Source organism: Cydia fagiglandana, chromosome 27 (genome assembly GCF_963556715.1).
Source record: "Cydia fagiglandana chromosome 27, ilCydFagi1.1, whole genome shotgun sequence".
Taxonomy (NCBI): Eukaryota; Metazoa; Arthropoda; class Insecta; order Lepidoptera; family Tortricidae; genus Cydia; species Cydia fagiglandana.
In genome coordinates, this window is record NC_085958.1 from 8,453,225 (window position 1) to 8,479,220 (window position 25,996).

Sequence of the window (25,996 nt, forward strand, 5' to 3'; positions counted from 1 at the left end):
TCTGGTCAGCAATTTCAGCAACGGATTGGTTGAAGGTCTGGCTGAATGTGGCAACCCGTTGTAGACCTAACTCTGCGCAACCTTCCTTACTGACCGCCCGAGATAAGTGGTAGACCCATTGGTAAACCACATCTAGCTTTACATTTTTGATTTTGTTTGAAACATGTTCTTTTAAAGAGAATGTTTATGTTATCGTGGCAGTGAATAAAAATGTAAATAATAAACACAGTTTTGTGTCTATTGTGACATTCTGCTATCAGATTTGTAGATTAAATATGGATTAAATAGAGCATAGAGTTAAGAATATAGAATAGAGAGGCCGCCTCTTTATAAAAATAAAGAGGCGGCATATAGAGATCTCTCTCCAGGTGGATGTTGTGCCTGGGAACCGAAGTCCACTGAGAATCTAAGAAGTAGAGAGAGAGTTCTGAGGGGTTACCGCGAAAACCGAATTTGCAAATTGCGGGGATCTTTCGGTTTTCGCGGTAGCCTCTCAGAAGTAGTAGTTACTTATAGGAACTCACTTTCGGAACTCACACAGACGAACATGCGCTGGACCGCACCAAGGTCACGGTCCGGTGCGGCCTTACGTCCGCACCTCCATTTGATCGGTCACGGCAAGCCCTTTATATTTTTACGTCCACACCACCTGATTAAAATGATAATTATTTAATCAGATTGAGAAAAAGTTGTCCCGTCTGGACTGGCCTTAAAAATTAAAACGCCAATCATTTGTAGCCATGGTTATGAAATGAATAAAAAAAAACAACTGTCAAATGCAAGTGTCAAGATACTCGCATCTCGTCTTGGTCGCATCTAGTTATTGTTAGTGAAATTACTATTTTTTTTATGCATTATATTATGTGTAAGAATACTTATCTATTCATAAACCTGTAAAGAAAACTTTGATGTTACACGTATATCTCTTATTTATCGACTAACCTTGCATTCTATCGTATTGAAAAGTCAATAACATTCAACATCTTGAATCTTGACGATAAATATTATTTCGTTTATTTACATTGCGTCTTGAGGCTAATGACACAAGTAGTACACATAGATGTCGAGATTATGGGAAAAGAAAGCTAGTTTCAGTACTATGCCATGAATAAGTAACGTTGTGTGGTGGTAAAGGTGCGATAATTTGGCACGGATATTAGTGTCAGAATGGAGACGGTTTGGGTTAAGCCGGAGCCTTCGTGGGAAGAGTACGAGCCAGCGCCAGAGTCAGGTGAGCTTGTGCAATCAAAAATATGGGTGCACACATGGTACTCAAAAATATGTCCCATAGCTCTTATGTCAATTAATAGGGAATATTGCACAAAACTCTATTACTACTACTACCGCTATCCATCACAATGTGGAGGTCTACCCAGCGCCGTCTTAAACTATGCTGGGGCCCTTGGGCACATAAGAATTTGGCCCTTTTGGAAGGTAAAGAAAGGGAATTAAATCAACATCTTTTTACTATGATCTTCTATTTACTATGGGTAATCAATATACTGTTAGGGTCTCCCCAGATATATCGACGCGCATTCGGTAAAATCCGATAGGAAAAAGCTTTATGTCCGCGCAATAAGAGCGAAAAACCGGTCGACGCGTCATCCGGCGTCGGCCGTTGCGAGCCGAGCCAAACGACGACTTTTTCGCTCTTATTGCGCGGACATAAAGCTTTTTCCTATCGTATTTTGCCGATTCCGCGTCGACATATCTAGGGGAACCCTTACTGTCTGTGATTCCGGGCTTTGGGTACGGGCCCCATGTGCCCTTATGGTAAAGACGGTACTGGGTCTACCCCGAAATAAGAAAATTGAAATTTCGTTATGTAGCAACTGTATCACTCTTCGATATTCAAGCGATAAATAGGCAGGTAACTAAATTTTGATTTTCCCGTTTAGGCTTGTTAACAAACCGCCTTGATGCATCAATATCATATTTTATTGTCTTTGGAAACTTCTCAAAAAACAGTTTAAGGCATATATGTGTAAGTTACACTATAGTTTACTAGGTAGGAGGTAAAGTCTCTCGAGACCAAAAGGATCCTGCAGCTGTTTGAAGTTGCAGGGTTGGATCGAGAGTTGTAGTAGGTGGCGATCACAATAGATCAGGAATGGTTGCAGTGACACATAGGCTTTGGAGGCTTATATAGCCCCTAATAAAGAAGAAGAAGAAGATGGTTTACTAGCTACCTAAGAGCTGCACTCTGGCAGCAGAACATTGCAGTAGTATGCTCTATTAACACTTTCGCAACCGGGCAAAAACCGGCGCACTACCCCAGAAACCGGTCATCTATATCTGCGTACAAAACCCGCTGGGCGGGTTATCTGGCATCTGAGCAAACATTACGAGTGCCTACCAGGCGGGTTCTCGGTAGTCAAAGTGTTAAGAACTATGGGACATATTTTTCCGTAAGTTGTATGCACCCATATTTTTACACTTGGCTGCGCTGATCTGTCAATCTAAAAGTAGTAGTAGTAGCATAGAGAAACATAGTAAGAATAGAGTGCTCGGAGGTCTGGTGCCTACAACTTTGCCCGTCATAAATGTCATTATAACTCCAGGCTATCCAGGGACCGATGTGAGAGGTGTCTGAAGTATATGGTCGTAAGTATAGTTCGTTTTTTCTAGCATTAGAAAGAACTCCACAGAAGCAAGCGTACAGTTTTTATCAGGCTCTTTAATTGTTAATAATTATTGAATTAATGTAGCATGGTCAATACATATAATTTACTTCAAATTATTACCGCTATAAGCGTCGAATTTGGAACCACAAGCTTTTCTTCTTCTCCACAAGTTCTTTCTAATGCTAAAAAAAAACAAACTATAGGTTATGGCTGAAGCTACATTTTTCCATTATTATTTTAATATAATAAAATTGTACTTTTGGTTGTCCGTACAAGTAACAGTAGATTTATGTTCAGGACATTCCTCGGAAGAACCACAACATTCGACAGAAGTTCAGGGCACAAAGGAAATGGTGGTTAAAGTGAAACAAGAACCCCCGGAGGAGTATGCTGGTAAGTTGAATATAATGGTGGACTACCCTACTCATCGTAAGGTGTTCGTAAACAAATGCCTGCGACGCATCCTAGGGATCTACTGGCCACGAACCATCTCAAATGCCAGACTAAGGCAGATGACGGAACAGAGACCCTTAGGAAGGGAAATCCTCGAAAGGAAATGGCGCTGGATCGGACATGTACTCCGTAGGCCGGACACCCGTCTGGCCAAGCAGGGTCTCCGCTGGCACGCGGCCGGCAGGAGGCGGTCGGGGAGGCCTTGTACTACGTGGAGGCGATCGGGTGAGAAAGAGGCTGGCTCAGCTGGACTCGGCTGGAAAGAGCTGGAAGTAGCCGCTCAAGATCGTGACAAATGGAGGATTCTTCTGCGAGCCCTGTGTCCCTAATGTGGGATAACAGGAATGCATCATCATCATCATCATCATCATCACCCTACTCATAGTGTTGTGTTCCTGCCGGTGAGTAGGGTTGCCAGAGCTCGACAAGGGTGCGGGGCGTTAAGGTCGGCAACGCGCATATAACTCTCTTATTTTAAATTGAAAAACTGTGCAAACTATATTTAAATGTGATGTAGTGGTGTAGATAATACTTCACTACTACATCATTATTATTATTAGATCTCATTACGGGGGTGACATTGTCACTGCGTGACAAAACCCCTTAAAATAAAAAAAGGATTTAAAAAAAAATCGAAAAGCGCTCGACACACATGAACATGAAATGTGAAACATGTCGAGCGTTTTTCGACATAAAATACGTGATTGACCCGTTGTTATTAATATATTTAATATGTCTTTTCATTGGTATAAATAATATAGTAAACTGATTTGATTTGACAGAACATGACATGAGGGCGCAGTCTCCATGGGCAGGCTCGAAGGATCCAGTGTTAGCGAAACAGGAGCCTCTAGAGGATGGTGGTGAGTTCAACATTAGTATAGAGCTTGGAGGATATATCCAAATGGAGACGCCTTGTAATTTTCCGTACAAAATAGTCTACCGATTTTTGCGGGGGAGGGGCACGTCAAATGTATATGTGGCGTCCGGTTTGACCTAGTGGGTAGTGACCCTGCCTGTGAAGCCGACGGTCCTGGGTTCGAATCCCGGTAAGGGCATTTATTTGTGTGCTGAACACAAATATTTGTTCCTGAGTCATGGGTGTTTTCTGTGTATATAAGTATGTATAACGTCGCCTAGCAGCCATAGTACAAGCTTTGTTTAGTTTGGGCAAAAAGAATAGATAGTATAGAGGGGTCCTGTCATTGTCAATTTTGTAGTCACGGTACATTTACTGCCATCTATCGACACACGATTAAAACTTAAAATAAAATTGAAAATGTATAAAATAATCAAAATATGTTTACGGATAAATGATTCTTAATTTTTATTGTTCCCTACTGACCCATGTTCTTTCACTGATATGTGTTAAAATTGTCAAATACCAAACGGTGTCGTTAACGCCACCTAGCCGAGAATAGTAAAAAGGTAATGGCGCCATCTATTCGAGAACGACTTTTCTTTGGCCGTCCGAGCCACGTTTTTTTCTTAGACTTTATTTATCTTATACGGAGTTATATATATCTCTGGTTTGGGGCTAGGTTGATATGTGTAAGATGTCCCCAGATAAAAAAATATTAAGAACGGGTCACTCACGCATTTTAAGTCGAAAGCGCTCGACACACAACATGCAACATTTCGAGCGTTTTTCCACTTAAAATACGTGATTGACCCGTTGTTATTAATATATTTAATATGTCTTTTCTACTAACTATTAGTATAAATAACAAAGTAAACTGATTTGATTTGACAGAGCATGACATGAGGGCGCAGTCTCCATCAGCAGGCACGGAGGATCCAGTGGTAGTGAAACAGGAGTCTCTATGGGGTGGCGGTGAGTTCAACATTAGTATATACAGGTTGGAAAGATAAGTCGGGCCCTGGAGGGAAACTACCTTAAATCCTTAAGCTGGCTCATTTTACTTAAAGGAGACATTCCTTTATTTTTACAAAAAAGTGCATTCAAAGTATTTCTCTTTTTTTCTTCAATTTGGCTTGTCTAAAAAAATCTTAAGTACTAAATATTCCATTTTATGGATATTTTGTACGACAGACGAGTGTAAGACCTAATGTTTCTTGGAGAAATGTTATCATTAACACTAACTGTATCGTTTAGTAGAATAAAATGGCGAGTTTTTATTTTTTGGAATTTTTAGTCGGTTCGAGTCCTGGGCGAGGCAAGCGAGTTTTAGAAAATCTTTGAATGCAGTTTTGTTTCTTATTAAAAACTAGTGGCTCTGTGAGCTGTAGACCTCGCGAGCTGAGCTTAAAACTGAGTAAATGTATGGCTTCGTTGTTTAGAAGAATTTAGAGAATCTAATTTGACAATTAAAACCTTAACTATCGAACCTGCTTACAAAATTCGGGAATTGGTTTAGAAATGCGACCAGTAGAGTAGAACAGATGGACATACGAAACAATTTTTGGCTAACAGGCCAATTCAAACGTACACTGATATCAGAATGACGTCTAACTGATGTCATTTAGTTATCGTGCATTTCGCTGGTTCTTGTCCGTACATGTATTGGCGCAAGCGAGACGCACGATGACTACTAAATAACATGATAAAAATATCATTCCGATGTCAGTGTACGGTCGGTGCCCCAACTTAAGTATCCACGTCGCCATACTAATTGTATAGAAAAGTGGATAGAGTTAGACCAAGAAAAGTCTGCAGAGATTTTGACAGCACACGCAGTGCCAATGTTATTTGTGCCAGTGTCAAAATCTCTGCAGACTTTTCTTGGTCTAACTCTACTTATGTTAGGGAACCAACATTACCTTTTAATTAGCCTGTAAACTGCAACTGAGAAGCTTCGTGCGCGTTTGGTTTGCCAGTCTATTCAGTCTTTGTTCCTCCTCGAGTCGCAATAGAAGGAGTTTCATGCTTTTAATTTTAGCGAGACGATCCAAATTAAAAGGCTCTAGGATAATGTTAGTTAGACTTTGAGCCCGGGAAAGCGCAACGTACGAGCAACCTACAGCTAGTTCCCTGAGCCCAAGGTCGACCACTACCCTAGGCAATGTTAACCCCTGCGATTTATGGATGGTGACCGCCCATGCTAACGTAAGTGGAAATTGACTCCTGGAACATGTAAGTTCTTTAGAACGCCAAGTTTTTGTGACAGCGGCGACCGGCACTGATCCCATTATAGCCGGGCCGCTGTAGTTGTCAAATCTGACCATTACTACCAAAGGGCGATCAACGGGTGGTGCACGATTAGGTAGATACACCAAATCGGTAACAGTGCCAACGGAACCATTCACCAAACCTTTTTTAACCCACAAATTTGTTTTGAGCATGACCCTGCTGCCAACGCAGAGGTACAGAGTTTTCTCTAACCCTTGCGCTTGTCGATCTGCACATGCCTGTGCAGCTTCTTTGTTATTATGTTCAGCCGATACTTTAGCCGTGGGCTTATGGAGGTCCTTTAGTTTGGAAATGTTATACAAACTAACATTCCTGTTTTCCGGGTAAAGTCTCATTGCATTAGAAAAAAGCCGTCGTTCCGCATCACTTAGTCTACTTTTTTCCCGCGACATTAATATTTCCCAATCAGTCTTAGTTGACTTTCCGTCGCCCAGACGATCCAAAATGTCCCTAAAATGTGCCTGGCCTGCACCTCCTTGCCTATAAGACGTTGACAAAATGACACATGATGTGATTTCTTTGTAGAGTAGTTGTCCCTGATCCGCTAGCACGCAGGTAAATCCCGTTCCATAAACCGGACGATCAAGTACTGGTGGTAATTGTTTTATATCACCCAACAAAAATACAGTAACATTTCCGAAAGGCAAGTGGGAAAATAAGGGCTTACCTTCCCTACATCTCAAATCAATTTTTTTGAATAGTGAGCAGCCAATCATACTCATTTCATCAATTATAATAAAGTTGCAATCTTGCATATTCTCTTGAAATTGTTGTAGGTTCTCATCGCCTAGTTTTCGGAATTGTCTTTCAATGCCGAGATGCAAGGCCGAGTGAATTGTGCTACCTCCAACGTTAACAGCAGCAGCCCCTGTGGGGGCCATCAGGCGAAAACTATTAGGTCCTAGCTCCCGGTTCAATGTAGCACACATGGCTTTAATTACGGTACTTTTGCCACTACCAGCTTTGCCTTGTACGATCATAATACGTGGTTCGAGTTCGATACAATTTGATTTAATGCACGAAATGCGTTCGGATAGAAATGAGAGTACCGTCATTTGCTCACTGGAAAATGTTACTTTTGGATCTTCCCAAATTTCATTCTCGACGCAGTCCTTTAACTTTTCCAATGTAATAAATCCAGGCAAGCTCAATGGGTCGTTGAATTTCTCAAATGCATCTGCCCATGAATGATTTGTATCAATTTCTCTTAGTCCCATTTCCACTTCGAGTCCTAATTCGCCAGTGGGACCCATAGCTGCTACCACCATCCACTCCTCCGCTACATCACGAGCCTCGTCATCATTCTCAACATTTTCGTACTCTTCTTCAACTCGAGGTAGGACTAAAATATCATTAGGCTTTTCCACCAGACGGTGATATAACCGTTCCCACGACCCTTGATTACTCAAGGCTTCTACCGATCTCCACGGCACATGGATGAGAACTTGTTGTCGAAAATATGCCTCTCCTTGATCTGTGCGAAGCTTGGGGAACACTCTAACTATACATGATGTTCTTCTTTTGACCCAATTTTCCCCTTTTTTGTAGAACTTGGACGCGTGCTCAAACAGAGACATAGTCTCTTGTTCCTTTGGACGCAAATGATACACGTCATAGGGAGAATTAAGAGACGTCGCCTGAGCATTGGTACTCTCCATTGGCACCCATTGCTTTTTATGAACATTAATTGTGACAAATACTCTTGAGCAATGATAAAGAGGCCAACTCATTAAAATTTGAGCAGTCTCTTGGGCCGAAAAGTCCCTTTCTGCGATCATGCGGATAAATAGTTTCTGGACAACTGTTTTTGCCGCGTCTTCTTCGTTTTTAAGGGACTCGCCCAGCAAGACTTCTAGGGTTTTTGAGCAGGGCTCAGCTTTGCTAGCGTATTTAGCTATATAGTTCAATACCGCGTTATAACTGAGAATAGCTTGAACGTCGGTGTTAGCTCTCCAGTGCTCCGTTATGTATCTGTTATGCCTATTCACCAATTCGTGATTGCGTTTTGTTATCAATTCCCAATGCCCATTACTCTTGCTGAGGTGAGTCCTTTCCTGTAAAGGAAATGGGAACTTATAACGACATTCTTTTTTTTTCGATTTTTTGTTTAAGCGCAAACACTGTGGACCATGCTTTGTGTGCATTTGTACGCAGTTTATTAAGTTTAAATAATCTTCGTCATGGTCAGATATGTCGGAATAATGGACCTGACAGGGATGCACAGGGGGGAGCGGCCCTATTCCTGGGCTATCAGTACATATGAGCGCATCGAAAAATTGGCAAACGGATTGTTTTTCTGGTTCGTCCATGTTGTCCAAAGTATGCAAATCTGGAGCTTCATTTAACCATATTACCCCGTGTATGTGCGGGCTACCCCGATGTTGGAACTCAGTCCGATACCAAAAGTCTCGAACATTAAACTTGGGGATTATAACTGATTTTATGAAAAAATCAGCCCTGTTGGCAAAAAACCACGCTACAATAACCGGATTATCGTTTAAAATAGAATTTCTTCTTCGGTTAGCCTCTGATTTACTTAGCTTACTGTAATCTGTCCCGGGATCAAGCAGACGATAAATATCCGGCCAATGAATGTCAGCTGCACTTAAAGTAAAGAAGAGGGTCGGCGGTCCCAACTGTTGCACCATATCTAATAATTCTCCACACCTTGCGTGCCAGTAGGCGCTAGTCCCCCTCAGTGAAGAGTTAAAACAAAGCATATTTTTTAATAAACTCGGATTTATAGCTAACCTCTCTTTAATGCCAGCTGCAGTAAGATTTTGAAGTTCTGAATTTTTCTGAACGCAGATCTTCCCATTCTGAAGAGCAGCCCATCTTAGCGAACTATTCATTGCAAAAAAACGAAAACGCGGATGTTTCGCAAACCTACCATCTTTATACTTGATTAGATGCTGGAAATAATCACTGGGGGTTACCTTTATCAGTCTAGGCTCACGCAAATCGGCACTGCCATAAGGAAACAGGGTCGGAAAAGCCATAGCTATGTAACCCACAGTTGAGAATTCATTAACTGGCTCATTCCCCAGTTTGGGCCAAGCAACAACCTCGGGGTCATCCTCGAGTACGCTTTTAATTTGACCCTTTTTCTCATTAATTATAAAATTGGGAACGTCAGTAGTCATTACTTCACACGCTTCGTCTTTGTCCACCTGATCATCGGCGAGTCCGGTAAATGTTTGTGGAATTACGTCTATCAGCGATCCGTCCACAGGTATATCATTTAGAGCATTAACATCAATCTCAATGTCCCGATAATATCTATTATTTACTTTGAGATACTCCAATGCTGACCTAACTTTATCCCTACGAACTCTAAAATCAACATAGCCAGATGATTTTTCTTGTCTGACTATAAGAATAGAGGACAAAGTAGAAACCGCTCTGGGCAATTTGTTTGCAATGTCAGAAACCTCCTGTGGGAAATTTATAACCTGACCTGAGTACCCTAACTGTTGACCTTTTATGCGATAAACAGATATAACAGGATGGATTTTAGCTATTATCTGTTCCTCCACCATTGAGAGATCCTTTAGGACTGGTGGAACTTCCCCTGGATCCATGTAGTTCGTTGCAGAAAATGGGTTAACTTTATCACCCCCTCGGTATTTTAAGCAACGAATACAAGACCCTGATTTTATTTGAAGACCAGGAAACCGTTCCGAACACTCTAAACAAATATCCCAATCAAAGTCTCTCTGAAAATAATCAAACAAAGTCACATGTGGCTTATTTTCCTTTACACGCTGGTCAGTCTGTAAAGTACAGCTAGTCCTAGCAGACGTTGTGCAAATTTTCATTTTTAATAAACGGTCTCCCCTTTCCTCCTCCGTCTCCATATTCCTTCTAGAAGACTTACGTTCTTTATCTGTATTAAGACGCTGTTCCTTTTCCTCTTCTGTCTCCGCAGTTATTCTAAATGACTTACGTGCCTTATTTTTATTAAGGCGCTCGGCTGTCTGCTCTGGGGTCTCATTAAGCCGTTTTTGTGCAGTTTCCTTAGCCTTCATTGCGGCAGTTTTTTTTTTTGGAGTTGGTTTGGGCTTTTTACGCTGGGATGACGCAGATGCATTGTCTGATTCCGACAAAGATACTATAACTGGAGGAATCAAGGGTGAAGGCAAGGCCCCAGGCAGGGGTCGCTGCCTCCTACGTGACTCAGCAAAGGACATCAAAATTGCATCATTAGGCCGTGTAAATATTGGGTTTCCAAAAACTCTGACCATTTGAAGCCAGTCAGGACCTACATTGTTTCTGTAAATTCCGCACAGCAAAGTAGCAAGCTGTTCAATTGACGTGGTTTTATACAAATATGCAGCCCCTGACTGGTAATCTACCAACCGATGACTAATATCTACAGAATGGGAATCGAAAAGAAAATACTCCCCTTCCCGTTTCCAGACGCCTACCGTCATCCCCTGAGTGGTAAAAGTAAAACCACCTCCATGTTCGTCGGCAAAAGCCTCCCGGAGGGCCATCAGAGCCTCATTCTGCAGTGTTCTATCTCTATAGGATTTGGTGATTTCATCCGCTAAATCACATTTTTCTACATGGAATACCTTTCCTAAAATATATATAGGCGATAATAAATCGTCGGAGCACAGTTGATCATGTAAATTCGTGCTCCGCATTTTTTGTAAACAAGACCTATATAGTAGGTATCGCCGGATGTTAGTAATTCATCTATATGAAAATTCGCAAAAGTAATTCCATGAGCCGTGCCGTAAATTACTGCCGCGACAGCCATCCCGAAACATTGCTGCCGGGGCTGGGTAAAAATGTTAGAAAATTGACTGAGTTTCCCTCTTTTAGCTATGATATTATTCATTTTGTTTAGGTATAACGTATATACTTCTATTCCCAAAATAATACCAATATTCCATTCACTAAGCAACGAAGTCCGAATAGAAAAGCCAAAGTTTATTATTTAATTCAAGATAATATCAATATTCCATTCAGTAAGTAACGAAGTCCGAAAAGAAAAGCCAAAGTTTATTATTTAAATCAAAATAATATCAATATTCCCTTCAGTAAGCAACGAAGTCCGAATAGAAAAGCCAAAGTTTATTATTTAAATCAAAATAATATCAATATTCCATTCAGTAAGCAACGAAGTCCGAAAAGAAAAGCCAAAGTTTATTATTTAAATCAAAATAATATCAATATTCCATTCAGTAAGCAACGAAGTCCGAAAAGAAAAGCTAAAGTTTATTATTTAAATCAAAATAATATCAATATTCCATTCACTAAGCAACGAAGTCCGTATAGAAAAGCCAGTTTGTTATTTAAATCTAAGTGCAATACTGTTCTGGAAAATTCTGAAAATCAACACAAGCGCCAACGTCGTCTGCCCTTACGCGTCTGCCCGCTCGGGTTAGTTACTCTAACACCTACCCCGCCCCGCCCCCACTCACCGCGACCGCGCTCGGCCGCGGAGCCGCCCCGCGCACCGCGCCCGCTTTCGCCCGCGTAACGGTCCGTGTCCTTGAACTTAAACCGCAAAAAAAATGTTCAAACAAAAAAAAACTCAAACGAATACGCTTACCTCGCGCTCGCTTGATCAATCAGCAATACGATGTTCAGGTGCAAAAATAAAATAAAAAAAGTTGCATTTACTGGGGATCGAACTGGGTACCTATCCCATATCCCTGCTTATAAGCGGCAGAGTTCCAACTGCGCTATGATAGCATTTAGTTGAGCTGACGAAATTTGCTTACTTATTTCGAGTAAGAATTTAAATATCTAACTAATCTAAATTCTAAAGAGAATAGATTGTATAGGGGATGTGCATGAACTATAGGGGGCAGCACAGGAGCCGTCAGATCTTTGGCGCGAAGCGTAGATGTCTAGTTTATGATTCCGATGTAGCCCACAAGATGGCAGAACCTACTATGCACAAGAAAACGTACCTACGAGAACGGTTGAAGGTAGCACTTGCTTTGGCAATGTACATGTGCACATATGTTTCCGATTCAGGCCACAAGATGGCAGGCCCTCCAACGCGCACGGTCCCTATAGTAGAGGGTTATTGTCATACTAAATTTTGTAGTCACTGTAAATCAGTGCTGTAAATTTACTGCCATCTTTCGATACAGGATTAAAATGAAAATGAATAAAAAATATCAATAAATGTATATATGTATGGATAAATGATTTTTTTTATTTTTAGAACGCCATATGATTTTGACCCATGTTCTTTTACTGATATGAGTAAAAATTGTTAAATATAAAATGGTGTCGCCATCTAGACGAGCATGGAGGCCAAAGGTATGGGCGCCGTATATTCAAGAATCAAATTTTCTTTAAAGCGCAAAAAGCCATCATCTCTTGCAAAAATTAAACGAATACGCTTAGCCCGCGCTTTTCAAAATAAAATAATAAAATAAAAAACAACAATTGATACGAAATTTAAGTATAAAAAAATACAAAAAGTTGTGTAGCAGCATACGATTACTGGGGATGGAACCAGGGACCTCCCGATGCAAACAAAAAAAGCGAACGTTTGCAAAATGCGCCATGATAGTTCTTACTAAAGCTGACGAAATTTAGCTACTCATTCTCAAGTAAAAATGAAATATCTAAATACCGCCAAAACCAGCGATACAAATTTTCTGAATTTTTGGACATTTAATCTGAGCTGTAGACCTCGCGAGCAGAGCTTGAAATAACATGGTGCTAAGAGCTTTAAATACACCGTGTTTTTTTTGATTTCCGTTAATTTCAAGGGTGCATTCCTGAGCTTAAATCAAGTAACTTTCTCAAAGACACCGATGTTCTAATTAAGTCCATTTCGGAGATAATCCATAATTTATTTTTTTACTATAAGGCCTCTACAAGCGTGTACACTTGCCTTAGGGCCGGCTTACATATTGATTAGTGTTTAGAATGAGTTCATACATTTGCTACTAAACTTAAGTACAATCTCGGTCGATTGATGTACGAAATGACATTGATATGTTACAGATTTCAATTGTTTGGTTGAGTTAAATGTAATGCCCGTGTTACAACAACGCTATATGCTACATTTAATTACTTTTTAAACAAAAAAAAAAACAAAAAAGAAAACAAAAAAAAATTTTTTTTTTTTTAAATTAACTATGCCATTTAGTTCTTATAAACGTACTTAACTATACCCCGAAGTTAACGGAATTCAATAAAAACACGGTGTATAGTAAATTAAAGAAAAACAATACGAAATTTATGTGTAAAAAAATACAAAAAGTTATAATATCCCAGCATACAATTACTGGGGATCGAACCCAGACCCTCTGTGCAAACAGAAAAAGCGAACGTTTACAAACTGAGCCAAATAGTTCTTAGATTGGTTGACGAAATTTAGCTACTCCTTCTCAAATTAAAATTAGTTAAAATTAAATATCTAAATACCGCCTAAACCAGCGATAATTTTTTTCTGCATTTTTTGCTATTAACTCTGTAAACATGTTTCAAAAAGAAAATAGGCTTATGATATCGATACGACTATTTGTTTAGGCGCCAGGTATCACGACTCCGCCATTTTTAAAAAATTCCAAAAACCGGATTGACAAAAAATTTTTATTTAGTCATAAAATTCGGTCACAAAATTTCACGAGAATCGGTTAAGAATTGCGACCTGTAGAGGAGAACATCCGGACATACGAAAGCAAAATGCCCGAGTCAAAACGTAGACCTTCGCTTCGCTTCGGTCAATAAAGGAATGTCTCCTTTAAGTAAAATGAGCCAGCTTAAGCATTTAAGGTAGTTTCCCTCCAGGGCCCGACTTATCTTTCCACCCTGTATAGGCAAAGACATATGTAACTCCGTATTTTTTTTATTTTTTTTTGCTAGCCTATTAAGGTGTCCCACTGCTGGGCAAAGGCCTCTCCCCCTGTCTTCCACGACTCCCGACATAGCGCCTGCTCTGGCCAGTTACTGAGAAAGGTGTCTAGGTCGTCCCGCCATCTCCGTCCGTACTCCCGAACGAACTCCGTATAAGATGAATAAAGTCTAAGGAAAAAACGTGCCTCGGAAATCAAGATAAAGTCATTCTCGGATAGATGCCGCACACACCTTTAGCCTATGCTCGGCTAGATGGCGTGACGACGCCGTTTCATATTTAACAATTTTAACACATATATATGTGTGAATGAACATGGATCAAAATGATATAAAAATAATAACCGGGCAAGTGCGAGTCGGACTCGCGCACGAAGGGTTCCGTACCATAATGCAAAAAAAAGGAAAAAAAAAACGGTCACCCATCCAAGTACTGACCCCGCCCGACGTTGCATAACTTCGGTCAAAAATCACGTTTGTTGTATGGGAGCCCCATTTAAATCTTTATTTTATTCTGTTTTTAGTATTTGTTGTTATAGCGGCTATAGAAATACATCATCTGTGAAAATTTCAACTGTCTAGCTATCACGGTTCGTGAGATACAGCCTGGTGACAGACGGACGGACGGACAGCAGAGTCTTAGTAATAGGGTCCCGTTTTACCCTTTGGGTACGGAACCCTAAAAATTGTCCATACAATGTGTATGACCATTGGCCGCCTATTTTCGACAGAGGGGAAAATTTCATTCATTCCATTCGTGCCAGCTTTCGTGAATCAACCTGTAAGTAAATATGTGACGTCCCACGGGTAAAGGTACCTTATGGCGGTTAGCGCTTACGCTATTATTAACGCCGCTCCAATATTATTGCGGCGCTATGCGACCTAAGCGCCAGCCGCCATAAGGTACCTTTTGCCGTGGAACGTCACATATAGTTTCGATCTTTGTTTACAGTGAAAATTAAAGTGGAGGTGGAGATGGAGAGGGAGACAGAATGCATTAAAGAGGAACCGGATTACGCAGGTGCGAGCGAGAGCGTGCGAGTCCCGCAAGCAGACATCGAAACGTCAGAACCGAAACGTAAGCTTATTTTCAGAATATTTGCAATATCAACCAATAGGGTACTTATTGTGGGTTGTCGATAAGGCGCTATTCCTATAAAACTTCAATTTAGAATCAACCTTATCGACAACCGACGATGTGGTACCTTTTCGTTGAATACGTCACACCTATTTAGCAAATAAGCTACAAGGGCACTTTTACATGTCAAGTTTTACAAGCAATAAAAATAAATCACCAAAAATTACGAGTATAAATATATCAATTCAAAGAAAAAATATTAAAAAAATATCAAATTCCAAGAAATATTATTAGATATTTGACATAAATCTTGTTAATAATTAAAATTTATTCCTACACTCAATAACAATGAAAACTGGTCGTTTTATAATAAAATCATACTAAGTAAATTTGACATAACTTTTGTGTATTCTTTCAGAAGAAGGACCCTCTCGGCGCGCAGCCCACTCCGTCGCCGAACTCACCGAAAGGAAGGAGGTCTCCTGCGACATATGCTCAAAAACATTCAAGCAAGCAAGCAAGTTAAAAGACCACCTGAGAATACACACCGGTGAAAAACCCTACAATTGCGCAATCTGCGAAAAACGGTTCAGACAATTGAGTCATCTAAGAAGACATTCTCGTATTCACACTGGCGAGAAGCCTCACGCGTGTGACGTGTGCAAACAAGAGTTCACAGAGTTAGCTAACTTGAGGACGCACCAACGAATCCACACTGGGGAAAAACCTTATGCATGCAGAATGTGTAGCAAAGAATTTGCTGGATTAAGCTGTTTGAAGCGCCATGAAAGAACACACACAGGTGAAAGGCCGTATTCTTGCAAGATTTGCGGCAAAGAGTTCACGCAATCGAGTACGTTAAAGCTGCATGTGAGGACACACACCGGAGAAAAACCTTATCAATGCGCAACGTGTCAAAAATATTTCAGTGGGATGGATAATTTGAGGAAACACGAGCGTATTCATTTAGGTTTAAAGCGATTCTCATGCGATATATGTAAAAAAACCTTTACCGGTTTGAGTACTTTAAAGAGGCATATAAGAGTGCACACTGGGGAGAAACCATATGTGTGTGATGTCTGTAAAAAGGCGTTTTCAGGATTGGATAGTCTTATAAGGCACACTCGTATACACACAGGGGAACAGCCATACTCATGCGACACGTGTCAAAGAAGGTTCAGGCAGTTAAGTAATTTGAATAAACATATAAAAACGCATATAGAGCAAAAGTTCTATCATTGTGGGATGTGTACGAAGAAGTTTAGAGAGTTGTGCACTTTGGAGAGACATGAAAGGAAGCATCACAGTGGGGAGCCTAGCACAGTTCCGGTCGCGGGAGTGGATATTGAATGCCCTACTTGACTTTGTGTATCGGTGTCTTGAACATAAACTATGTATTATCAAAGAGAATAGATAGTATAGAGGGCTATTGCCAAAGTAAATTTTGTAGTCACGGTACATTTACTGCCATCTATCGACACACGATTAAAAATTAAAATAAAATTGATAATGTATAAATTAATCAAAATATGTTTACGGATAAATGATTTTTAATTTTTATTGTTCCATACTGACCCATGTTCTTTCACTGATATGCGTTAAAATTGTTAAATATCAAACGTCAACGCCATCTAGCCAATCTAGAACAGCCCAAAGGTGTGTGCGCCATCTATTCGAGAATGACTTTTTTTTGATTTCCGAGGGACGTTTTTTTCTTAGACTTTATTCATCTTATATATCTCTGGTATTGTTCTAGAATAAATTGAAATTGTCGTCCAACCGTGGTAGGCAACTGACAATACAAGACATTCTTTATTACACACCTCAATAAAATAAAACAATATAAAAAAAACAGAAATAGTAGCGGAGGTAAACAACAGGCGGTCTTATAGCTAAAAAGCGATCTCTTCCAGACAACCTTAGGGTGGAAGATTTTAATAAATTTACATACACGGTGTAACATGAGGAAACCGAATAATTTTAACAGCGTATTCCTGATCATATTTAGAGACAAAAATGGCCTTTATATATATTAAACTATTTGTTTGTACCTATTGGTACATATTTATATAATTGTATATGACCGAATGTGTAATCTTCTTATTCCTGTAACTTATTTCGTGCACTACCTGTTTTTAAAAGTTTTCTATTCTTTATATCCTGCTACCCCAAGGTTGTCTGGAAGAGATCGCTTACAGCGATAAGACCGCCTGTTGCTACCATTATTTACACTGTAAATCTGTTATTTTATTTTTCTTTGTGGTGCAATAAAGAGTATTTACTTACTTACTTACTTACTTTAAACTTTTTTGAAATTGGCCTAGTTTCAGAGATATTATTAACTAAAAAAAACAAGTTTTTATTGTTGCATAGTGTACAAGGCCTTTTTGATGATGTTGCTGCTATGGGTCTAGTCTAAATATCCTTATTGATAGATGTCAAGTAACACTTTGCAAAAAGTAGGTTCTACGAAAACAAAAAAATATATTTTAAGTTACAAGTTTACCAATAACATTTAATTTTTATGTACAAATACATTCAAAAATTTGAAAAAAAAACAAAACAGTTTTTTTTGGCGAAATTGACTTGAACTCATATTAAATTTTTTACTTCTTTTGACCTCAGAAATGCGTGGTTAAAATTATTCGGTTTCCTCATGTTTCACCGTGCATACATATGTCTGTCAGTAGATATACCTACATGTGTCAATATAACAAAGCAAAAGTTGTGACCCCTGCGGACAGCTAACAACTTGTGTTCAGTTTAGTATTGATTTAATCTTTGACCTTAAAGCGCAGACTCGTCGACGTGCATTTTGTCTGTCCTAACCTATGGTAAATGTAACTCACCGAGGCGCAAAATACCAAATTGAAGGTTTTTCCAAAGGGCTATGGAACGCAGCATACTAGGAGTAAAACGGATTGACCAAATTCGCAACTCTAGCGCTCAAAATCGCGCATTACTGATTTTTATTTATTTAAGGATCACCAACGGATAATACATCTATACAATTACATAGGAACAAGGACATTTAACATTAACAGCTTAGCCACTTATAGGTGACTTAATGTTGGAGTTATGACCGCCAAGCTGAAATGGGACTGGGCCGGCCATGTCTGCCGCATGGACCCACAGAGGTGGGCCAAAATAGCCGTTGCCTGTGTGGGCTCGTAGAGAATGGCTGTGCATTAAGTTCACCTTTTGTATATTTAAGTTTTTATAAATTAATTAATGAAATAGCCTCGTTCTGGGTGCTGCAAGATGGGCGAGGGAATGGCGGGATGACCTGGACGCATATCTCAATGGCTGGAGATTGCAAAAAACCGAGACGACTGGAGATCGAGGGTGGAGGCCATAATGGCCAGGCTATAGTTCGTTTTTTTTAGCATTAGAAATAAGGTAAACAATCTTGATGCGTCTTTTAATTGAAAAACACATTTTAAAAATAAGTTACGGCAAATATGTAATAATTATGAATCTAATACGATCATTTATATTCTTCTGCTTTCATAAGTAATAGTTATTTATTTTAAAAAAGCGTTTTTCGATTAAAAGACATGTCAAGATCGCTTACCTTCTATTAAGTTCTTTCTAATGCTAAAAAAACGAACTATAGTAATAATAACCTAAATCCATATTTGAATTACTTTGTATTTGGAGGAAACACTGTATATTTACGAAAATAAATAATGTTTAAACTACCCAATGAAATTTAAATGTATTCATAATTATGCTATTATTTTTTATTAAAATAATTATCTTCGATATAATTGATATTTTTTTTGTTTTATTATACACTGCAGCTGAAAAAAATCGTTAGCATAAATTGTGTCGCTTAACTTCAAACTTGGGTAAATCCATCCGAACCTCTCAGCAAATATCTACCATATTACCTTTTCTTAATACTAAAATCGCATGATCTGACAGATGGATTTCCCCGAGTTTGAAGTTAAGGGACTCAATTATAACAGAAGTAAAAAAAAACTTGCTTCACTATATTTTTATTTCAAGGTAGATTACTGCTAAGTATGTAATGTTTCTAATAAATAATACATAAATATTCAGTAAGCGTAACATATGACTACCTCGTTTCTGTATTATGGATTTTTTCATGCCTCCTCAAATGGCAGGAATCTGCGAAATCCTGCTGACATATTTCGCACGAATATGGTCTCTCACCCGTGTGTACTCTTTCATGTTTCTTCATATTACTAAATACCCTAAAGTTCTTATTACATGTGCCACAGTTGTATGGTTTTTCACCAGTGTGTATTCTAATATGATTTTTTAAACTGCTCGAGGCTCTGAACATTCTGTTGCAATATCCACATTGGAACGGTTTCTCCCCAGTATGAATCTGTTCATGTTTCTTTAAATTACATAAATCTCTGAACTTTAAATGACATATGCCACAAACATGCGGTCTTTCTTCGGTATGAGTACGTTTATGTCTCCTTAAGTAAACTAGTTGTGTAAATTCTCTTTTACAGACGTCGCACTCGTAAGGTTTTTCCCCGGTGTGTATTCGTGAATGTTCCTCCAAATTCCGCAAATGTATAAACTTTTTTTCGCAAACACTGCAGGATAGTTTCTCCCTGTGACATCGTTTATGTTTCTGCAAAGAGCTTAATGAAGGAAACAGCATCTCGCAAATATCGCAGTTGTATGCTTTCTCTCCGTTATGAATCCGTTCATGCGCTACTAAAGTGCTCATATGCGCGAATTCCATTTGACATATTTCACAAAAATACGGTTTAACGCCCGCGTGCATCCGCTCATGTTTCTTTAAAGAGCTGCCAGTATTAAAGCGCTTTTTGCATATATTGCAGCCGTATGGGTTTTTCTCAGGGTGGATTCGCTCGTGTTTCGTTAAATACCTTGACGTTGCGAACTGCGCTTGGCAGATTTGGCACACGAAATGTTTCTCGGCGGAATGTATTTGCATATGCTCTTTCAATTTGCTCGGATGCTTGAAAACTTTCGCGCATATTTCGCAGGCGTATGATTTCGCCCCGGTGTGATGTAAAGGGCCGTGTTTGACATGCAGGTTGTGACTGCGGCGTAGATGACGGATAAGACTACGTCTGTGACTGAACAAGGCTTCGCACGTGTCACACTCGTAAGTAGTTTTCTCATAGTTTATCTCTTCAGACCGCATATCATCTGTAATAATACAAAGAAGTGACGTCATCTGCGTCTAGTGCCTGTGGCAAAGAAACCGAGATCATAGTGTGATAACTTGGGTCTCTATTGTTTCCCAAATAGTTTTAAGTCATAATGTATTGTTTGTCCGAATTTTCGTTAGTCATAATTAGTTTTTCTCAGAAACGCGTAAATTTTCAGGATTGCCATGAAACAAACCTAACCTAACCTATCTATAGGATAACCTTACGAAAATCCTGAAAAGTTAACGGTTTCAGTTTTATGACTAACGATAATATGACAAACAATACATTACGGGAAAAAAAGCACCCCTGATAACTTAAAGTGCGTTATTAGAAAAAGTTGTACATTTATTATGAGGATATCCTCATAGGGAGCATTCCATGAAATTGTCTACCGTTGTCCCGTACAAACGCGAAGTTTCTGAAGATTTAAAGGTATAAGAGTTTCCTTTTCTATGACAAATGGTCAAAAATATGCACAGAAAAATAATCGCCTGCTTTAAATGCCGAGAAAAAAGTCGCAACACCGGAAATACAGAGCGTTTGTACGGTACAGCCCGTGGAATGCTCCATGGGTGCCTTTACCTTACCATAGAGTAATATAAGTAATGAAAGAGTGGGAACTCCATACATCATCAGTACTGATAATTCCGATACTTGATGCTATAGATGTCGAATACGAAACAACTCGCGTTTTGGTATGAAAACTGATGTATGGAATTACCACTCCACTAAAAAAAAAAAATAAGTAAAAACAAATTGAAAAACCGGGCAAGTGCGAGTCGGACTCGCGCACGAAGGGTTCCGTACCATAATGCAAAAAAAAAAAACAAAAAAAAGCAAAAAGAAAAACGGTCCCCCATCCAAGTACTGACCACTCCCGACGTTGCTTAACTTTGGTCAAAAATCACGTTTGCTGTATGGGAGCCCCATTTAAATCTTTATTTTATTCTGTTTTTAGTATTTGTTGTTATAGCGGCAACAGAAATACAATATCTGTGAAAATTTCAACTGTCTAGCTATCACGGTTCGTGAGATACAGCCTGGTGACAGACGGACGGACGGACGGACGGACAGCGAAGTCTTAGTAATAGGGTCCCGTTTTACCCTTTGGGTACGGAACCCTAAAAGTACTAAGATTGACTGAAGTTGCATGACAAATACGAACATTTCCGTTAGCATACGATGGCAAAGGATTATGCACTACATCTGATTCGGTTAAATTATGTTCTAATGTATGGGCAAGAAAAACTAATTATAGCCAGCATTCTATGAATGTAGTATGATACCTTTGGGTATGGTGCTTTACGCACACTAGCGTCCCTCCCCCTCCCCCTGACGCAACCCCCCCTTTTAGCATGAAATATGTCCCGGTTTACGGTTTTTTTTTATTTTCGAGAAAAGTATTAGAGTTAGGAAATAAGTGTCAAAGTAAGAAATAATCCTTAATAAATTTTAAACAAAAAAGGTTATATACAACTTTTTAGTAAGACTCACCATATTCATGTATTAACTTTTTGAAGTTCATTATAAGTTGGTACGTGATAGTACTGAAAAAAATCTTATACGGAAAATAAGCTTGCAAGGTTATTGTCCTGTATGATTTCTTTTAGTACTATCACGTACTATGTTATATTGATCTTCTGCAAGTTTTTCAACGGTAAAATTTTGTCGAAGTTCATCTAGCCATAACATGAATATGGTGCGTCGTATCAAAAAAATTAATATAACCTTTTTTGTTTAGAATTTATTAGGGAACATTTCTTTCATTGACACTTTTTTCCTATATTGTATACTTTCCCCAAAAAACAAAAAAAACTCTCAACCAGGACATATTTATGCTAAAAGGGGGGGGTTGCGTCAGGGGGAGGGGACGGGACGCTAGCCTGCGTAAAGCACCATACCCAAAGGTATCATACTACATTCATAGAATGCTGGCTATAATTAGTTTTTAAAAAAAACACAATTTAACCGAATCAATCTGTACTGTTTAAGAATGTGTTAACCACATTCATTTTCCAATAAGATGTCGATTTAAAATCGTTATTGGGAAGACGTCTTTTTGCAAAATGGAAGTGAACGTTCAAACTGATAAACAAGACCAAGTGCCGGTAGTTGGAAAAACTCGCGCGGCTAGATGTTGATGTCAACTTGAGCCAGTCTTCTCCGAGACCACGGGGACAACGCCGTCCTCGAAACGTCGGAGGTAAATCTTAAAAAGTTAAATACGCGATTAAGTCCCGTTGTGCAGTTTAATAATCGTGAAAGTTTAAGTCAGTGAAATGAAAGTGAGTTGACACTTTTATGCTTACCACGAGGCCCCTCCCTCTCTCCCCTCACCCTGATTGCCTCCCTCGGGTCCTCAAACTCTATGTTCACTTCTTGAGGCTCCTGTTTCACCACAATCTCCAGCTCCATGTCAATAGTCTGTGTGGTGTCCGCTGCTGGGGCTGTGGCTTCAATGTGCCCTGTTAAGAAGTAAACAAGTATATAAGTGGTTTGACGACCGGTCTGGCCTATAGTTCGTTTTTTTTAGCATTAGAAAGAACTTGCAAGAAGGTAAGCGATCTTGACATGTCTTTTAATTGAAAAACGCTTAATAAAAATATAAAACTATTACTTATGAAAGCAGAAGAATATAAATTATCGTATTAGATTCATAATTGTTATATATTTGCCGTAACTTATTTTTAAAATGTGTTTTTCAATTAAAAGACACATCAAGATTTTTTACCTAATTTCTAATGCTAAAAAAAGAAGTATAGTGGGTAGTGACCCTGCCTACGAAGCAGGAGGTCCCGGGTTTGAATCTTAGTAAGGGCATTTGTGTTCATCACAAATATTTGTTCCTGAGTTATGGATGTTTTCTATGTATATAAGTATTTATATATATGTGTATATTATATATATCGTCGTCTAGTACCCACAACACAAGCCTTACTGAGCTTACTGTGGGACTAGGTTGATCTGTGTAAAATTGCATGCAACGACCAAAAGCGCATTGTGATCTTATACTTTATAGAGTTAGACCAAGAAAAGTCTGCAGCGATTTTGATAGCCCACGCAGTGCAAGTGTTATTTATATGTCATAATTAGAGGGCGGAGTACCGGTGGCAAATTTCACACAAAAGGTATGGAGTCGTTTTTATAATTATTATTTTAGGCTTGAATAATAAAATTATTCATTTACCTTATGTACTTAGTATGGTACCTACTCGTAAATTGGAAGTAAGTACTTAACACTATGCACTAAAATTCCGATAGAAGAAAGTTTTCTGGTAATAGATATAGTTAGGACTATTTTAAGCCTCCAAGGAAGTGAAACCGTGCGAAATAAACTCGAATTGGTTCTAGATAGAAACCCAGATGCTGACGAATTAAGGAATATGATTACAATGGAAAATTATAAACAAGTCCTTAAACATGCAACCATGACATCGGTAGATGTAGAGCGATCGTTTTCCACTCATAAATGGATCTTCAATAAATTAAGAAACCGATTCACTCCGAAAAACCAGATACGGATACGCACTTAAGTTTAGATTGTGAGGAGGACCTAGAACACATAATTCCAGTCCTCAATTGTAATTGAATGGTCTTGAAAATAATATATCGTTTGGCAGGTATAACTTCTTAGTCTAGTATTTAGTACCTAATGATAATGTTTTGATAAGAAAACATATTATTATGTATTATAGATATTAACAACATATTATATTATATTTGTATGCTCGTAAGATAATTTCTATAAGTTCCTAAAAATTATTATGCAAAATTAATCATTTATTCGTTATTTATTTAATCATAAGAATACTTAGGCGACTCCATACCTTTTGTGTGAAATTTGCCACCGGTACTCCGCCCTCTAGTCATAATTTCATAGAAGTTTAAAGTTTAAAATAACACTTGCACTGCGTGGGCTCAAAATCGCTGCAGACTTTTATTAGTATAACTCTAGCAAGCGCTGAAGAGCTTGTTACACCTTCCTAAATTTAGCAAATGACTAGAGGGACACCGCAATATGTGATCCACAAGGGGTCATCCATTAATTACGTCACACGTTTAGGGGGAGGGAGGGGGTCAAGAAAATGTGACATATTGTGACATGGGAGAGGGGGGAGACACAAACTTTGTGACGTCACTTTAACTTCATCAGTAACCGAAAATTTATTTAAATTATTTAGTTCGCTGTACATTTAAATAACAAGTTTTTAAAACGAAAATAGTTTTTAATCGTTTAATTTTCTTTCCTAAGCAGTTTTGGATTATAAAATTACTAATATTTATATCGTCAAAAATATTTTGATAAAATATTAATAATACTTAGGTACTTACTTAATTCGATTTGGCGATTTCGTTGAAAAAATGTGACGTCACACTAGGGGGGAGGGATTTGTCAAATGTGACCAAGTGTGACAAGGGGGGGAGGGGTCAAAAAACCTAGAAATTGGTGTGACGTAATTAATGGATGACCCCCAATAGGATATATCTCTTATCGTGTTCCACGTATTGCGGCGTCCCTTGAGTCAGTTACTAAATTCAGAGAGGTATTAAGCTCTCAGGAAGGGCTGATACCAGATATTTAGGCTTGACTGCTCACCTGCAGGCTTCGGCGTTGACCCATCCTCACACCAAGGTTCTACTTTCACGAACACTGATTCCATCTTGGAACACTAATGTCCGTTCAAAGGAATCGAAAATACATAAAGATTGACTTAATATGCAACTGTAGAATAAGTAATTAAACCACTGAAGAATTACGAGTAATAGTACTAGTACAATAAACAGTAATAATACAAAACAACCTACGCTTGACAGCTGACAGTGACAGGAGATAAAGGCTTTTTTTTTATTTTATGGCCTGGTTACGAGACTTTTAAGCCAAAAGGAGAAAAAGGCGTGATGTTTTCAATGTAGCCAGCTTAGAATGACAGAAACTACTATAGTGCGACATAAATAGTAGAAATAAAATAAAATTGAACTATAAATAAAACTTTTAAATATTAAATGGGGCATTATCTATGAAAAGGGACCTTAGTGTCGATGGCGCTTACGCCGCACAGCGTCGCGCGGCATTGTATTTATATCGGAGCATCGTTAATAATGGCGTTAGCGCCATCGACAATAAGGTACCTTTTCATAGATAACGTCACAAATTGTCGCCAAATATGACAGTTACGTAGGAAGTGGCGCCCTCAATTATTTTCTACAATTTTTTGTCGGACTATACTAATAGGGACCCGGGTAGGTATGTCCTTAAACTACGTCCAGGACTCGGGTAAGTGCTTAAACCACGTCCAAGACCACCGGTGGACGGGCAGCAGCGTCCCTTAAATTCGGTGTACTCGACTGCGATCGCCAACCCGCCTGCCAAGCGTGGCGATTATGGCATTCACCCCCCAAAAAAGGGGGAGGCCTATGTTCAGCAGTGGACGTTTTATGGCTGAGATGATGATGATGATACTAATAGCCGTAACAGACTACCGCACCGCATCGCGACTTTGGTGCGCCGCACCCATAAGTGAGAGCGAGAAAGATATATCTCTTACGGCTGTTCCAGGTATATATGGCTGGCAATACAATACGAGTACATGTCATGGTTCCTCTACATGATGAGCTAGCGCCGGCCATTCCAAGAGACGCAGCCATGCGGTAGAATGAGACAGCCATATCACTTGCTCCCTCTAACGCA

General features: G+C 39.2%; 2 protein-coding genes across 3 annotated transcripts; one reads left to right on the top strand and one right to left on the bottom strand.

The window, feature by feature from the left end:
• The first annotated feature begins 809 nt into the window (after positions 1-809).
• LOC134677881 (zinc finger protein 501-like) lies at positions 810-16,769 on the top strand. Of its 2 annotated transcripts, XM_063536316.1 has the most exons (6): positions 810-1,231; positions 2,922-3,017; positions 3,860-3,940; positions 4,831-4,911; positions 15,014-15,139; positions 15,558-16,769. In XM_063536316.1, exons 1-6 carry the CDS (start codon positions 1,168-1,170, stop codon positions 16,499-16,501), a joined length of 1,392 nt encoding a protein of 463 aa, XP_063392386.1. In that variant the 5' UTR covers positions 810-1,167; the 3' UTR covers positions 16,502-16,769. The 2 variants fall into 2 exon arrangements, with proteins under 2 accessions (XP_063392386.1, XP_063392387.1); XM_063536317.1 differs by lacking the exon at positions 3,860-3,940 and having other exon boundaries at positions 15,558-16,768.
• A 2,242-nt stretch (positions 16,770-19,011) lies between these two features.
• On the bottom strand, positions 19,012-25,099 carry LOC134678050 (zinc finger protein 501-like). The gene is made up of 3 exons (XM_063536494.1): positions 24,905-25,099; positions 22,617-22,772; positions 19,012-20,302 (listed from the first exon to the last, which is right to left on the bottom strand). The coding sequence occupies exons 1-3, from the start codon at positions 24,966-24,968 to the stop codon at positions 19,221-19,223; spliced, it is 1,302 nt and encodes a 433-aa protein (XP_063392564.1). The 5' UTR covers positions 24,969-25,099; the 3' UTR covers positions 19,012-19,220.
• Between the last annotated feature and the right edge of the window lie 897 nt (positions 25,100-25,996).